This window comes from Manacus candei, unplaced genomic scaffold (assembly GCF_025592945.1).
Source record: "Manacus candei isolate 608988 ecotype Guabito, Panama unplaced genomic scaffold, ASM2559294v1 h1tg000049l, whole genome shotgun sequence".
NCBI lineage: Eukaryota > Metazoa > Chordata > Aves > Passeriformes > Pipridae > Manacus > Manacus candei.
In genome coordinates this window covers 17274480-17290097 of record NW_026138097.1, presented here as the reverse complement: position 1 = coordinate 17290097, position 15618 = coordinate 17274480, and the positions used below count along the sequence as shown (strand labels likewise).

The 15618-nt window shown below is 49.8% G+C and overlaps 1 protein-coding gene across 1 annotated transcript; it reads right to left on the bottom strand.

The window, feature by feature from the left end:
- LOC127476307 (tubulin beta-2 chain) lies at positions 1–2635 on the bottom strand. Its single transcript, XM_051799091.1, has 4 exons — positions 2497–2635; positions 1875–1983; positions 1511–1621; positions 1–1295 (listed from the first exon to the last, which is right to left on the bottom strand). The coding sequence occupies exons 1-4, from the start codon at positions 2551–2553 to the stop codon at positions 235–237; spliced, it is 1338 nt and encodes a 445-aa protein (XP_051655051.1). The 5' UTR covers positions 2554–2635; the 3' UTR covers positions 1–234.
- Positions 2636–15618: the final 12983 nt, after the last annotated feature.

Below are 15618 nucleotides of genomic sequence, written 5' to 3'. Positions count from 1 at the left end.
TTTAGGACACAAAAAGCCTTTATGTTTGAGAAGTTAACCATTTCAACAGAAGACTCTGAAGTATTTTTGCAACTACTGTTAACATTGGACAGTCAAGGATACAAAACTGCTGACAGAAGCAACAGTGGAGAGCACCAAATTAAAAAATGCATGCTTCAGCACAACTGCACAGATTCCTTCTCTCAATGAATACTTGCCTGCTCAGACTATACTTAATGCCTACCCATCTCAACTTTACGCCTCATCTTCCTCTCCTTCCTCTTCAAACTCCCCCTGCTCATCAGCAGTGGCATCCTGGTATTGCTGGTATTCGGAGACCAGGTCGTTCATGTTGCTCTCTGCCTCCGTGAACTCCATCTCATCCATGCCCTCGCCGGTGTACCAGTGCAAGAAAGCCTTGCGCCGGAACATGGCCGTGAACTGCTCCGAGATCCTCTTGAAGAGCTCCTGGATGGCCGTGCTGTTGCCGATGAAGGTGGCGGACATCTTGAGGCCGCGCGGGGGGATGTCGCAGACGGCCGTCTTCACGTTGTTGGGGATCCACTCCACAAAGTAGCTGCTGTTCTTGTTCTGCACGTTGAGCATCTGCTCGTCCACCTCCTTCATGGACATGCGGCCCCGGAAGATGGCGGCCACCGTCAGGTAGCGCCCGTGGCGGGGGTCGCAGGCGGCCATCATATTCTTGGAGTCGAACATCTGCTGCGTCAGCTCAGGCACCGTCAGGGCGCGGTACTGCTGGCTGCCGCGGCTGGTGAGAGGGGCGAAGCCCGGCATGAAGAAGTGCAGCCGGGGGAAAGGCACCATGTTGACCGCCAGCTTGCGCAGGTCGGCGTTCAGCTGGCCGGGGAAGCGAAGGCAGGTGGTCACGCCGCTCATGGTGGCCGACACCAGGTGGTTGAGGTCCCCGTACGTGGGAGTGGTCAGCTTCAGGGTGCGGAAGCAAATGTCATACAGTGCCTCGTTGTCGATGCAGTAGGTCTCGTCCGTGTTCTCCACCAGCTGGTGCACGGACAGGGTGGCATTGTAGGGCTCCACCACCGTGTCCGACACCTTGGGCGAGGGCATCACGCTGAAGGTGTTCATGATGCGGTCGGGGTACTCCTCCCGGATCTTGCTGATGAGGAGGGTGCCCATCCCAGAGCCTGTGCCTCCGCCCAACGAGTGGGTCAACTGGAAGCCCTGGAGGCAGTCACAGCTCTCTGACTCCTTCCTCACCACATCCAGCACAGAGTCCACCAGCTCGGCGCCTTCCGTGTAGTGCCCCTTGGCCCAGTTGTTGCCAGCCCCGCTCTGACCTGGAGGGCAGACCACAAGCAAGGTGCCACATTAGCGCCCCAGGGACAGACAGAGATGACGCCACTTTCCCCTTCCCCATGGGCTCCACCCTTCACTTCCATCCCCACTCTGCCACTGGGTTTCAGGTCCCCCAGGGTCATTTGCGTGCTTGCTCCAAGTCTTTTCTGTGTGTTGAGTTCCCGCTCTGGGACTCTTCCATCTCACACTCACTCACCAAAGACAAAGTTGTCAGGACGGAAGATCTGTCCAAAGGGGCCGGAGCGCACAGAGTCCATGGTACCAGGTTCCAGGTCCACGAGGATGGCACGTGGGACATACTTGTTACCTGTGAGAGGAACCAGCACCAGTGTTACAGCCCAGTAGTAAGCAGCCGGTGTCACAGCAGCCTTGCTGTGCTCCCATCCGCTGCTGAGGACATGGAGGTTGTGGGAATTTGGAGGGAGGTAGCTGGGGATGGGAAGACAAAGCAGTCATTTAAGCTGTGCAGGGGCATCACCCACTGCAGGGATGTCTGGGAGACTCCTGTCAGCACACCCTATGCCCCCTCCCCCGGGAAGCTCATTACAGAGGGGCGTTACCGGTGGCTTCATTGTAGTAGACATTGATCCTCTCCAGCTGCAGGTCGCTGTCCCCGTGGTAGCTGCCCGTGGGGTCGATGCCGTGCTCATCGCTGATGACCTCCCAGAACTGAGGGAACCGGAATGAATGGGCGTGAGGATGGTCAGCGCCGCCACGCCCCGCTCTCGCCCCCTGGCCAAATCCCCGCCACGTGGCAGCCAGGGATTCGCCACGCGTGGGTGCGGCCCCCCGGCCAGACGGAGCCGCCACCGCGCCCCTCACACCCCCCGCCACCGACGGGAGGGGTGTGGCACCGGCTTGGTGTCCCCTTCCCCCGCCCGCCCCGGACCCCTGCAGCCCGCGAGGGGCTGACGGATGGCAGCTGATGCCCCCACACCCCCTTAACCAGGGCGCGCCACACCCTCGGCGTGGAAACCCCACCGCGCTCCCTCCGCCCAGATGCAACAGCCGGGAGCTGCCCCGCGCAGACCTTCCCGTGGAGAGGCGATCCCGACGGTACTCCGCTGCGGAAAGGAGGCTCTCCCGGCAGCGGGTCCCTCCGGGACACGCGGAGCGCGGCTAAGCGGGCACCGCCCCGCACCCAGAGCCCCGGGCAAGACGAGCGGGGCGCCAGCCCCGTACCTTGGCTCCGATCTGGTTGCCGCACTGCCCGGCTTGGATGTGCACGATCTCACGCATGGTGCCGGTATCCGAAGGTGCCGCCCCGCTGCTCCTGCCGCCTTCACCTCCCTCTCCACCCGCTCCCGCTCTTGCTGCTGCGGCGGCCGCGCCCCGAGAGCCCCTTAAATAGGGAGCCGCGCCCCGCCCCACCACTGACGTCATGCGGGAGGGGCGCGCAGCCAATGGGCGCGCGGGGGCGGGGCCGAGCCGCGGCATTGTGTGTCGTGAGGGGCGTGCCCCGGTGGGGGGGCGTGGTCGGGGGGCGTGGCTGCGGGCACCGCCCCGCCGCCGCGGTGCCGCTGACAGCGGGGACAAAGGCGTGGAGCGGCCGGACCGAGCCGGCCACGTGCGAACCGCGACACCTCCCTGCGCCCGCCAGCCCGCCCTCCCGCGGCCGCCGCCGCAGCCTTTTGTTCCCCGAGACGCGCAGCCTCCCCCTCCGCAGCAGCGGGCGTTGCCGTCGGGGGGGACCCGGCGGCTGCCCCCGTCCCCCCGCCGATGCCTCCGTTCACACGGTGCCAGCGGGAGACTCCCCTCCCCTCCTCGCGGGGGCACCGCGCCCCCGCCGGCAGCTCCGTGGTTGCCGCCCCTCCGCCTGCACCAGCCCGCACTGGCGGTGGGGAGTCCCTCACCCTGACCCGGTTCATCTGCCCCCGGCACGACGCAGGGGGGTTTCCCCCCCTGCATAACCTCTCGTCCGTCAGCCCTGCCCCCGAGCGATCCCCTCCTTCCTCTGCCCCGATGCCGAGCTCGTCTTCTTTCTCTACGCCTGAAAAGGTCGGGTTTAGTCCCCACAGCTGAGCGAGGAGCCGCTCTCCAGCCAAGCGACCCGCTCCGCGCTGCCTCCCGTCCGGCCGCAGCCACCAGCGACCCGCAGCCAGACAATAGACGGCGCGGGTCTATTGCTACACAGGGCCGAGGGGCTTCAGGGAGGTGGTTCCCTTAGCTCTGCAGCAAGAGAGTCTCGATCTTCGCCGCTTCATTGCGGATTCCCAGATGCTGAGGGATGAAGAAAGGAAAGAGGGGGGCAGGGGAGGGTTGAACATTTGCTCCCCAGAGATGCGTCCCGTTGTTCATTTTCGAGCAGCCCAGTACGGCATCGTGGGCATTACAGCGGCGGCAGGGAGGGCAGGTGGGGGCCGAAGAGGAGGGCAGGGCATGGCACATGCCTACGCCGCTGGAGGAGGAGGTCGGGGGGAGGAAGAGCACGACAGAGCGGCACGGTTCCCGCCGTCTCCGGTGCCCTTCGGGGCGGTCAGCTCGGTGTGTCGGTTCCTCCTCGGCATCGCCTTTTTCACACCGCGGTCTGGGTTTGCGTGTGCAGCGGCGGAGGGTGCGGCCCCCCCGAGACGCTGCCTCGGCTAGTCCAGGCTAGCCCAGGAGGGCTCCCCGCAGCCAGCGCCCGATGGGACTCCACTAAACCCCGTTTAATGACCCGCTAGATGAAGGTTACTTCATTTATTCTACACTTCAGCTATTCTAGAGGTGCAGATAAAAGTACATCACCATTTCCGACCCATATCTCTTCAGTATACTCTCTTCTTTGTTCTATCCACGTGCGGATGTCCCTAATCTTTCTAACCTGATTTATGCAGATCGATAACCCCGCCTATGGATCACTCCAGATCGGGTCTTACATTTTTCCAAGGCAATCTGCAGCACAGCCTGACGTCCTCTAATTGATATGCCAAAGCATCCACACCTTTCTTTTGTTCGCTTTACAGTGAGAAGGCATCCCATCTCAAAAAGCATGCTAGAAAAATACGCTCTCAAGTTTATCTCTTCAATGGTGATTTTGAGAAAGATAAATCTGATCACTTGCACTTCTTGTGAAATCTGTTTTAACCGGCCTAAGCCAGGAGCAATTTAATTATTTGGTTGACTACGCTTTGCAAACAATGTGTAGCTGTAATTCCAGGCGAACATTTTGTTGTGGCATGCTAACTGCATAATCAACGTCCACATCTATAATTACTTGTTCAAAAATAGCTTGTAGATTAGCAACTCCAGGGGATCACTGACCGCTTCAGGTAATGATTCAAAGTAATGCCAGTCTTTCCCATGGCTGCAGTGGGTGTGTTCCTGAAAACACTGTCACAGCAAAACTCAGTTACAGCTGGTGCAAAATACAAGTACTGTAACTGCTTGCTACTATTATTTTCAACTATTGTGTGTTGCACACCGTATATTAGTTTTTAACTAAGAGAATTATTGACATTTCAGCGTGAAGGGGAGAAGCTGATTTTACACATCCTCCATACCTACGTTAAGCTCATTCGTAACAGCTTGAAATTTCAGAGGAAGCCATTTTAAAATCCAATTCAAGGAAAACAGATTATTCACAGTGGAGAAAAGAAACCCACCCTAACTGCTTTATCTTAAAATAAACTAACCCATATATTTGAAGTGAGGGGGGATTCAAGTATATCTTCTGTATAGAACTTTTTGAGAGTGTAAGGGAAAAAAAACCCCAAACCAGACAGAATATTTATTTCTAAAATAACATCTGCTTTTCAGAGGGATGAGGGAGGAAATCCAGGTCTAGGTTTTCTGCAGCCCCTAGACCAGGCTCCTTAGAGGTGAACAGCAGCCATTCAAATCACTTCAGGAGACTTCAGGCAAGATCCAGCTTAATTCGAAGGTAAGTGTTTGGGATTGAGGGTTTCCCAAAGGTTCGGTATATGTTGTTGTAAATTACTTGCAGGGAAATGAAGTGTTCAGCTGTAGCTGCCCGTGCCTCTCTACCCCCTCTCTGTATCTGCCTCACACTGATGTGTCTGTCAGTGCAGCCCCTACCCCAACCCCGGGGCCGGCCCTGGCTGGGCTCCTCCATCCCCATCTCCCCGGCAACCGGCCTCCCCGGCAGAAACGAGCTGCACAAAAAAAGAAAGGAACAAAAAAAGCCTGCAACGTTTTCACTCGCCAGGCTGATTTCCCAGAGTGTAAAAGCACTGCGGGTAGGAGACTGTGGGAATGGCGGCAGGGCGGGTGAAACGCCAGTTCGCATGGTTGTTCACAGCCATTCTCGATGGACCTAAGAGAGGACGAATAACATGACCGCACACAAGAATTTGTTTAAAGAAGCTCAGAGGATCAGCCTAGTTTTATCTAATGTGTCCTCTCCCCACTCCCTTTGGTGGTTCCCATCCTCCCATCTGCAAGGCTGGGCGTGACAGAGCCTCTGTCTTGAGCTATTGAAGTGGTCACTGATGAAACTCCTGACTTCCTTGCTAGATGCAGAAGGTTGCAAAAGCCAGCTAACAAAAGCCCAAGGGAAGGACTTACTCATTTTACTTTATAATAGAAAACACGTGCATTTGTGGGATGTACTGCAGCACTGACTTTTGTGGGTCATTGAAAGGTTTTTCCTAAAAAGAAACTTGTTCTTCCTTTGAGAAAACATGCACCCATCCCATAGCTTAGCATCCCATTTCACGGGGATCCCATTCCTTGTCTGTGGCTCCTCTCAGAAGGATGGAAATATCTTACAAACCCTGAAGTTATGCCCAAACCCTCAGGAGCACCATCTAGGCTTTCTGTATCTTGAGGAGCAGGATGCTGCAGTATATAAAAATGAGAAAGAATTTTGGATTCTCATAAATTGAGGGCTTATACCACATGCCAGGCTGGACATCTAGGGTGGCTCATTAGGTCACTTATGGCAAACCAATATTTCACTTCTCAGCGTGCATCACTGTAGCTCAGCAGATGATCAAAAAGGCATGCACTGGGAGGAGCCTGGGTACATTTAGAGGAAGTCAGGGTGGTGCAGATGAAGTGGGAACATTTTGCTAACAAAATTTTTTTGGGGTATCTCCATTGCCATATGTATTTGTGGTTTTGCATATGGGTTGCTTTCAGGCCATGCCAGTGGCTGGAGCCACCTGTGGCAGCTGGTGGGAAAGGACAAGACTGTAGTAGCCATGGCTGTGTGCTGTGATCCTCATTAACCTTGCCCCCAACAAAAAATCCTGGCTATAACACAGCCCAGCTGCACAGCCTAGACCCAGGCTCCCGAGAAAACTGCTAAGCAATGGGAAAACCAGCAGCACAGCACCCAACCTAATAAGAAAAGATACAAATACAGGTAGAGAGAGGATTATAGGAACATGATCATCAGTAGCTCAAGGACAGGGGAGAATCAACACCAGCATGGAAAGCCCTGAGATCCTAAAGGAAGAAAACAGGGAGGTGGTAGAAAACTGAAATGCATCAACACTGAGTATACATTCATGGAAGAAGCAAAGGCCAGCCCTCCTCCCTCTGTCTGCACCTTCCTGGTCTGTCTCTACCCATCAGTGCAACACCTAAACCCCAGAGCTCACCAAAGCCAAGCTACCTTCAGACCACTGTACCCAGGATTGACAACAGTGTGTGCCCAATGACACACGTGTAGGGTGACCCAGGACTGGACAGTGAGGAATGGCCACACCATCAGTGGTGGCCCCACACCATCCTGTCTGCTGGGTGGGTCACCCAAAAAGCCGTAGTGTGTGAGGCCTGAGCTGTGGTGCTGTATCTGCAGCCCCCATGCCCTCCTGAGCAGCACCCCAGGACAGCAAGATCACCCATACAGTGCTCTCATATTTGCCAGTGGGCCCCAGGGCTGCTGCCCCGTAGACCCTGTCAGTGCTGCCCATCCTGGGGGATCCCTGGCCTCAGCAGGGGTAAAGCCAGGGTCTGCTGGTGCAGCCGTCTGGGATTGCTACACATCCTCCCCACAATTGGCTGCAACCACATGACACAATTATTTTTTTTCTCTTTTACTGCTGCTACAAGCCATTTTTTCTAGGAAATAGCTGAAAATATGTGACTGTCTCATTTTTGCTGAGTGCACCTGCCTGCTCACCAGTTCCTCTTTACTAGACAACATAAGGGTTGCTTTCATGAAACAAAAGATGGAGCAAGGCTGTCAGCCAGAACTCCACTCAGCACTCTCAGAAAGGAAACCCCCCAGCCTCAGACTAAGGACTCTCACTGCAGCACCTTGTCAGCAAAATTACAGCAGTAAGAAGTCCCAAAGGAGGCTCTGAAGGACACCCTGGCACCACACAACACCTTTTATGTGCATAGTGCCACGAGTTGTATACTTGGTCTCCCCGGGCACATGCTGGACCTGTGACAATGTAATTTCTTGTTTTATCTCACTCACACTAAGGCTTATGAGTATGCCCTCACATAGGCAGATAATAATAATTCAAACATCTATAATGTCTTCAAGCGTATTTAATAGATGAGAACATAAACTGCAGAAGTGCAAAAGAGAGATGAAAAATGGTTTCCCTAATTAGGAAATTATTAAATGACGAGAAGCAAAGAGTAGGTTAGGAGGCAAAGGGCAGTTTTCCTGCTATTGGGTGAGAGTGCTGATGAGGAATTGATCTGCTCTCTAATAAATCTGCTTGCCTGGCCACCAAACACGGCAAGATGTTGTATGGACGCTTGGGTCCCTGAATCAGTGATGGGAAGGCGTTTTGATTCTATGTACTCTGCTCACCAGGCATAAATATTAATAAGGTTCCAGCCTCAGTGTTGGTGCTGATGCAGCTGTTTCTACATTCATGTGGAACAAATTCAGTAAATGCAAAAGAGCAAGGCATGAAAGAAAATATTCAGTTCCTTGTCTGAGTTATTCTTGAAATCTGGTTTAGGTCCTTTCTTTCCTAAGCAGGACTGTGTGTGTGTGTGTGTGTGTTCGAGTTGAAGTGAAATGGAGCGAATTTGCATAGTTTGAGGATCTCGTTGCAAATGACAATGTCAGAAGGTAGAACTGCTGTCAGACTCTCATTTGCAACCGTCAGGTCCAAACCTGGAACCGCAGCAACACAGGAGCCACATGCCTAGCAAATACTCCTTTTTTTTCTTTCGATTCTTCTTGGTTAAACAATTTTTCTTTCCACCCCAACGACTCATCCTTGAAACCCCGACAGCAACACGCTGCCCTGCGTCTGTACCAAGTCGAGTTTCTAATGAATGAATCCATTGCCTCCCTCGTCCAACTCAGATTTGGTAGGCTAGGGAAGCAAGAGGCTTTGTAACCGGCTTGAACAAAGCATTTTTTTCAAGGTCTTCTGCCACCACCCTGCTCTCTCCTCCCTGCAGTTACATTGCGGCTGGCAGCGCTGCTTGCTGCAAGGAAGAGTGTGCTTGTCAACTCGTTAACACTTTCTTTTTCCTTTTGCTAAAGGCACGGTTGTGCAAATGAATTGTAAAGATCTTATCAGGCAGCTGCTTTGGCTGCTCTCAGCGCCTCAGATACGCATATTCAGAAGACTGGAAAGAAAAGAAATACAATTTTGAAGACTGAAAAAAAAAATGGCCCCAGATCACTCATATGCATATTAAATCTCTGTGTTACTGGCAAAGAAAATGACTGTTCGAGAGATTTCTGTCTCCCCGGCAGCAGTTGCCCTCCTGCGTTGGGTTGGAGGGAGATGATCTGAGTATCAAGAGCTTGCAGTCGAAAAAAGCAGGATTTGGGAGAACCGCACAGCGCTCTGCTGTGCTGTCAGTTCAACAGTACAACCGTTCTCCTGATGGCAGGATTTACACAAAGGCTTTGATCATCTGTTTTATTAAAGCTGGAAGCATCCTTACCAAGACAGAACCGGCAGCAGAGATGAAAACACTGTTTCCAGCCCTTCCTTCCCCTTGTGTTTTAAGGACTCCCTGCAGCTGGGGTTGCAGTGATGGGAAAAAGGTGGAAAACTGGGGTGTGGTAACACAGAGCCACAATGTCACTCGAGGAGAGCAGTGTAAGTGCTTGGTAGGTGCTTGTAGGGGAGTGTGGGGGAGGGAGTCAATCTGTGCCTGCAGAGTTGCACGGGTTTTATAGGTTAGGCCTCATCATTGCACAGGTGGAGATGCAGGTAGGCAAGCAAGCCATCCAGCAGTATGTCAGGAGTCCACACTGCAGCATTTTGCACAATTGTTCAGTGAAGTTCATTATTACAAGGTCTATCTTCTGCTCTCAGGAACTAGCAGATATTTTTTCAATTGATTTCTGTAGAGGCTGGCTCAGATCCTGAATGTATTAAAAAAGGTATCATTCCCAAATGCCATGAACTCCATTGTACTCTTCTCTTTTACCATTTTCCCATTTCTGGTTCTCCACAGGATTTAGGGATACTTTTCACCTGATTTGTGTTTGCCTCATGAGAAACATATAACAACGTCTCTTTATGGGACTTCATGCACACACTAACCTTTCAATCCTAAGAAAGGCCACCATCCATCCCAGAATGCTTTAACAACAGCAGTAGCAGCACCTGGCACCAGCTTTTCAAACACCAAGCAGAAAAGGCAGATAATTTCTCATGGTTTCTGAGAGGGAGCAGGGAAAGATATTTTTCAGTTGCTGTTCAAGGGTGAGACAAATATTTTTTGAAGACACAGTTTCAGCCTCTTAGGATCCTATTGGACTTTGAAAATACATTAGAAGGGCTCTGATAACATTTTCCTAGGGTGGTATGTTCTGACAGAGAAACTATTCTGTCTGTTCTGTTGTCATGCAAATAGGTAACACCCCCATCTAGCATGAAGTATTATTTTAAAAGTTTTTTACTTAGGAGATTGGAAACAGATCACTGAAGTGATGTTTGCGAAAATTATATTCTGTGTTATCATCAACAACATCAAATACACCGACTAGGTGGTAGCAGTGGCTGTTTGACATACTTGTGCTAGGAAATAAAATACATCCCTGATCTAAATCATGCTTTTCAAGTTCTGTACTAGGAATGTGGAGAGCCTGGCTGAACCAGCCATATCCTTATGGATCAGGTAACATTGGGCTGTTCTTTAGTAATGTACAGGTATTAAACTACTTTTGAGATATTCACTCTTACTGCTAAACCACTGTGTTCAACAGAGCAGGAAGGAAAAGCCAAGAGAAAAAACTGGATTGAGCTGAGGTTCTTCTGAGCAAACACTGGAGGGCTGCTAAGGGACAATGCTAGGCCTGTTAGCTTCCATCCTTCCCAGGGAGGAGGATGCAAAATAATCAAAGCTGATTTTGTACAGCTAGTTTTGCTTGCAAAAGGAAAAATTAAAAGTTCATGGCATTACTTTAAAAAGTAATGAAAGAGAGTGGCTGTTTGGAGAACCAGACGAAGAGGCAGGCCCTTACTGGCATGCTTGAGAATGGAAGAAGCTGTATGCAGCCAAGTCCAGTTGGACCTTCAGGCTGAGTCCTGTGACAGAGACTATTAAGTCCGTGGCCTAGTCTAGGGAGCAAAAGAAGCTTCATGGAAATTCTGGCATCAGCAGAGGGAAAGTACCCAGAAGGGTGGGGAAGAGACCAGAAGTTTAGCAAGTCCTATAACCATGATAACAGCAAACTATCTTTCAAAAAAAGGAATTTTATTCTAGTCCCAAAACATCTAAATGTTGGTCAAAACTTTGTTTATGTGGCTGCCAGTGCTGCCTGTTGAATCAGTAATTTCCACAGCTAAGAACATGACTCTCTGCAGCCTGAGCAGACAAGTCAGCCCTTGAGTCTACAGCACACTGACATTCCCTCTGGTTCAAGAGCACAACATACTCTACACATGTTCTGTACCCTGGCCTTGCATCCTGTCAGGTGACACAAGAACAGAAAAATTGCAGCTGTGTTGTATGTCACATAAGATTTAGGAACTGGATTGAGCAATGTAAAGGAAAAAGCTTTTCAACACTATCTCATGTTTTTTTCTTCCCTTCTCAGCCTTTCAAAAGGTCAGTTCTTTTAGGCTTTCACATCTGTGCCCTTCCCTGTCAGATCAGAGGTATGTAATAACCCATCGCACCTGTAGATCTCACTACAGCTGCTGGCATTTGTGCACCAGAGTCAGTGTTGGCGAGCTGCTTTGGGATTCTCCACCATGAAGTGGTCTATCTGCATATAAAATATGATTTCCAGTCGGCTGTGTAAACCTCTTCTTGTCCCCGAGGGGAACGATGAGTCACTCTGTGTTAGTGCCTCCTGTCCAGAGCTACGAACCCACACGTCTCAAATGCTCCAGCAGATCAAAGACAAGTTCCTCCAATGACTCACATGACAATAAAAGGAAACTGCCTGATTTGATAATAGCAGGAATTTAAGCTGGACTCACAAAGGTCCTTATGAGCTGTGTATTACACAGAGCTTTATTCAGCTGCAGGGAGATAGGCAATGGTTATTGTGCTCTTCCAGTCTGCAGGGGAGTGAAATAAAGCAGAGTAGAAGGGATTTGCACAAGGTCACCATGTCAGTTAGGTACGAAACCTAACAGCTATGATTTCTTGATTTCTAGTCAAACACACTGTGCAAAGTGATCTCAAGAGGCAGAGAATCACTGCACCAGGTGCATTCCAGGCCTCATCCCACCTGCAGGGAAATCCTAACAGCGGAGGCTACAAACTCCACAAAAAAAAAAAAAAAAAAAGGTGGAAGCTGGAAGCTGGTACTTCAAGTCTTTTGGAAATCAGGAACTGAATTTCCTTGGAGCCATGCCTACCTAAGAACCAAGAGGTGCACAAAGGACCTATTGTAGCAGTTCTACTAATACTGTCAGAGTAGCCACAGCAGATGTGGAATTGTTAATACATCTACGTTTTGTATTTGCTTACTGGTGGTTTCCAGATATGAAGGTTTTTCTGTTTGTTTGTTTGCGTGGGTTTTTTTTATTTGGTTATTTTTTTGAGGGGGATCTGGCCTTGATATTACTCTGGATTGTGAGATTTGTAGCATGAATTTGGTGCAGTCCTCTTGCCGATCTCTTAAACTGTGATTTTCATACAAGTTCACGAGTGTAATTCCTCCATTTTCTGAAACTCTTTCAAAAGGTCCAGCCTGGATTATCTTTCTATCTCTTTTATAGGACTGTATGTCAGACTGATCAACACTTTGACAAAGTGTTTTGAGTCCTCAGATTATCCCTGTAGCCGTGGTTAGATATTTCAGGAGCAATTGCCTATCACATCTAAACCAATACCCCGTGCCAGGATCCCAGGAAAAGGTTTTGAGCAGTTTGGACTGCTCAATGATGACTAATATGATGACTAATCATCATATTAGATGACCACTAGAAAGAAGGACTGGGTCAGCCCCATCTTAAATTGGTTTAGATGGCCACAGTATCACAACCATGGTGATCGTAAAGTGTAAGCAGAGACACTTCTCCCTTTCTTGCTTGCCTGATTCTGCCCTCCATGATGCCAGCACAAGTATTTGAGCAGTGGCACAGCAAGCTACATCAGGGCACTGATCTAGCTGAGAAAAACAATCCAGTGATGACAGAAAACCGAAGTATTTTTTCCAGCTCCTCAGATATTCCACTGGCACAGGGAGAGAAGAGGACCCCTTCAACCACTGATGGAAGTCTACACACAGTGAGACTCCAAGTCTCAAATGAAGTAGGCCTCTGAAAGTCTGGGACTGCAGCACAGCTACTGCTGCAGCAGCCCCGTACCATGAAGCCTTACCGGAGGAGTTGGTAGGCTTTTTTTGGCTTTATTGAGTAGTCATTTACTCCTCTGAATAAAGGACAACAAATCAAGAAAACTAGCACATCCTGAGGCATTAATAGGAGGTTCACTGACACACACTAATGGTCAGCTGCCTTTTCACATGTCAAATTCACATTTTATTCATGCAGGAGCCAAAGCACAGAATGTGTTTTGGAATCAGAAAAATTTGCTTCTCCCAATGATATCCCAGTTCATAACTATGCGCTTTACATCTCATAACTCCATGGTTACCAGAAAGATTTACTCCTGACTTAAAACTGTACTGGAGGGGAGACCATGGTCAGTAAAAATCACAGTTTAGGATCTAGTGACTCCCGTGGGCTTGGATCTCACCTGAGCAGCAATATATATACACATCCATATACACATGCAGTACTTTTGCTAAGATCATTAGTTTGCTCTCCAGCGTCTCACAGCAGTTGAGGCTCATTCTAGCCTCAGACCTGACAAACAAGGCAGACTTACGGGTGCTGCTTTCAGGGCCACAGAAAAAAAGATGAGCATGTTGAAGGAAATGCAAGGGCTCCCATACACAGTTAGAGTGTGCTTTCCCCTCTCATTTTGCAGGGCCTCTAACGACCTTGCAGTGCTGTAATCGAGAAATTAATTTCACACTTGATGATCTGGTTCTGCACAGCTCCACTCACTCTTCACACCTGCATTGCAAATAAAAATGCTTAAACAGCATTTTATTTGCTAGATGTTTTTCCTCTTTTGAGCTTAAACAAGAATTTAGCATGATTTACGGAGAGCAGCTGCATTTCACAGAAAATACATAGAACTGCTTATGTGCAGAGGAGCCCTGTGACTTACTTTTAGAGGTCTGCAGGGCTTACAATACAGAAGGAAGTTATAATCACTTTGGAGAAGACTCCCGATGAGAAGAGGAACAGACCACAGTGTGACGAAATAGGGGCAGCTCCCCATAGGGAAAAGCAAGACTGTAGACAGCTTTGGAAGAAAAATAAGAAATTTGTACTTGATGTGGAAAGACAAGGGAAGAAAACAGACTGCTCTTACTTCAGTCTAGCAGACAACTTAAACATAGGTTTAGCACACTAGGAGGCCAAAAATTCTGCTTGGCCGGAAGAGACACACTGGGCTGAAACTTTGCTAGAACAGATCCTCCACTAGGACTTCACTGCAGAAGCCATCTCTGTCCCTGAATAGCAGAGAAACTGACCCCGAACACTTAAAGAAAGATTTCCCTACATAAATAAATCTGCCTGCAAAGCTGTGTTACACCTTACATTTCACCCCCCTTAGAGTTGATGGAAAACAGTCAAGAGATGTTGCTTCTCACTCAAAAGACAGACCTAAAGCAGCTCAGGTGAACTATGCCCTAATATTTCCTCTTCTCTCCCCTGATCAAGTGAGCCTGGGGCAAATCTCCTCCACCACCTGCAAGTGTCTAATCACAGGAATCTCACCACCACCTGGGTGGCTCCCAGCAGACATTTTATCCAGTGCCTAGATTTTTATTCCTGCAATGTTCCTGGCCTGTGATAGTTTTTGCTGTTTTAGCTGGCAGCCCTACCCACCCACTAAGTGCAGAGTGAACCTGCAGCTGCAACAAGCAGAGATAGAGAAGTGTTTGGTGTATGCAGCCAGCACTCAATCCCTTCCAAGGTGGCTTTTGTCACATATTTGCCTGCCTGATTTCACAGTTGGCACAGGTGAAGTGTCAGTTTGCAACAGAGTAGTAGGACAGGGAGAGACTGATTTTTGAGCCCCAACACAAGCCTCAACTCTTGCACTACCTCACCTTGTGAAAGGCCAACCCAGGCCAAGGCAAAGAGTTGGGACTGGCAGTGGGGTAGGAGCACGGGGGAGAGGTAGGTAACAGCACAAGCCTGATACTGCCTCAGCAGTGAGGCTGGGGACAGACATTGCAGGAGTCTGACACCATACATCCCATAACGCATTTTGTGAGCAGCAAGTGACAAATGTAGGGCAGGGGAGGTGGCCTGCAACCCCCCCTCTCTCCAAGCTGATCCTGTGCCATGGGATGTTGGGGTATGGCAGCTGAGCTGGGCTTAGCTGCCTCCTGGGATTTAGTGTCGATGCGGCAGCATGGGCAGATATTAGCAGGGACGAGGATTTTGTCTTTTGGCAGATGCCAGAAGAACTGGAGCGGCTCAAGGAAGAAAAGTGATGAGCAGTTCCTTTCCCTCCCCCCATTTCTTCAACGGGAAAATGAAGTCTTAGCACTTGAAAATGGAAATTTTGAATTCTAGAAGCATGTAAGACATTGGAGGCAGAGGAAATTATGATTAAAAAGCCAATCTATATCATTAACTTCATGTTCTTTATGCAGAGATGATCTGTGCCCGTGGCATTAAGATACACGTTTCCCATTGTAGAGGGCCCACGACCATCAGGGAGTCAACAACATTCTTATCAGCAACAGACGGTACAGTTTAGAGAAAATCCTTTCCAGTAATGACCGACTTAGCCGTAGTCCAGCTGAAAGCATGGTAAACACAAAATTCACACCCAGAGCAAGGCTTTCCATTATTCATGGTTCCATACTCTCTGGAGCTCCGCAAACCCGACTGGTTTGTTTTGTAATCTCCCACAACCCTGAAAATCTCC

Bases quoted from the DNA above. Each gene is read 5' to 3' on its own strand.
- LOC127476307 (XM_051799091.1), bottom strand. From the start codon at position 2,553: ATGCGTGAGATCGTGCACATCCAAGCCGGGCAGTGCGGCAACCAGATC. The intron at 1,984-2,496 runs GTACGGGGCTGG...CGGTTCCCTCAG, and splicing joins GCAACCAGATCGGAGCCAAG to TTCTGGGAGGTCATCAGCGA. The intron at 1,622-1,874 runs GTAACGCCCCTC...TTCCTCTCACAG, and splicing joins CTACTACAATGAAGCCACCG to GTAACAAGTATGTCCCACGT.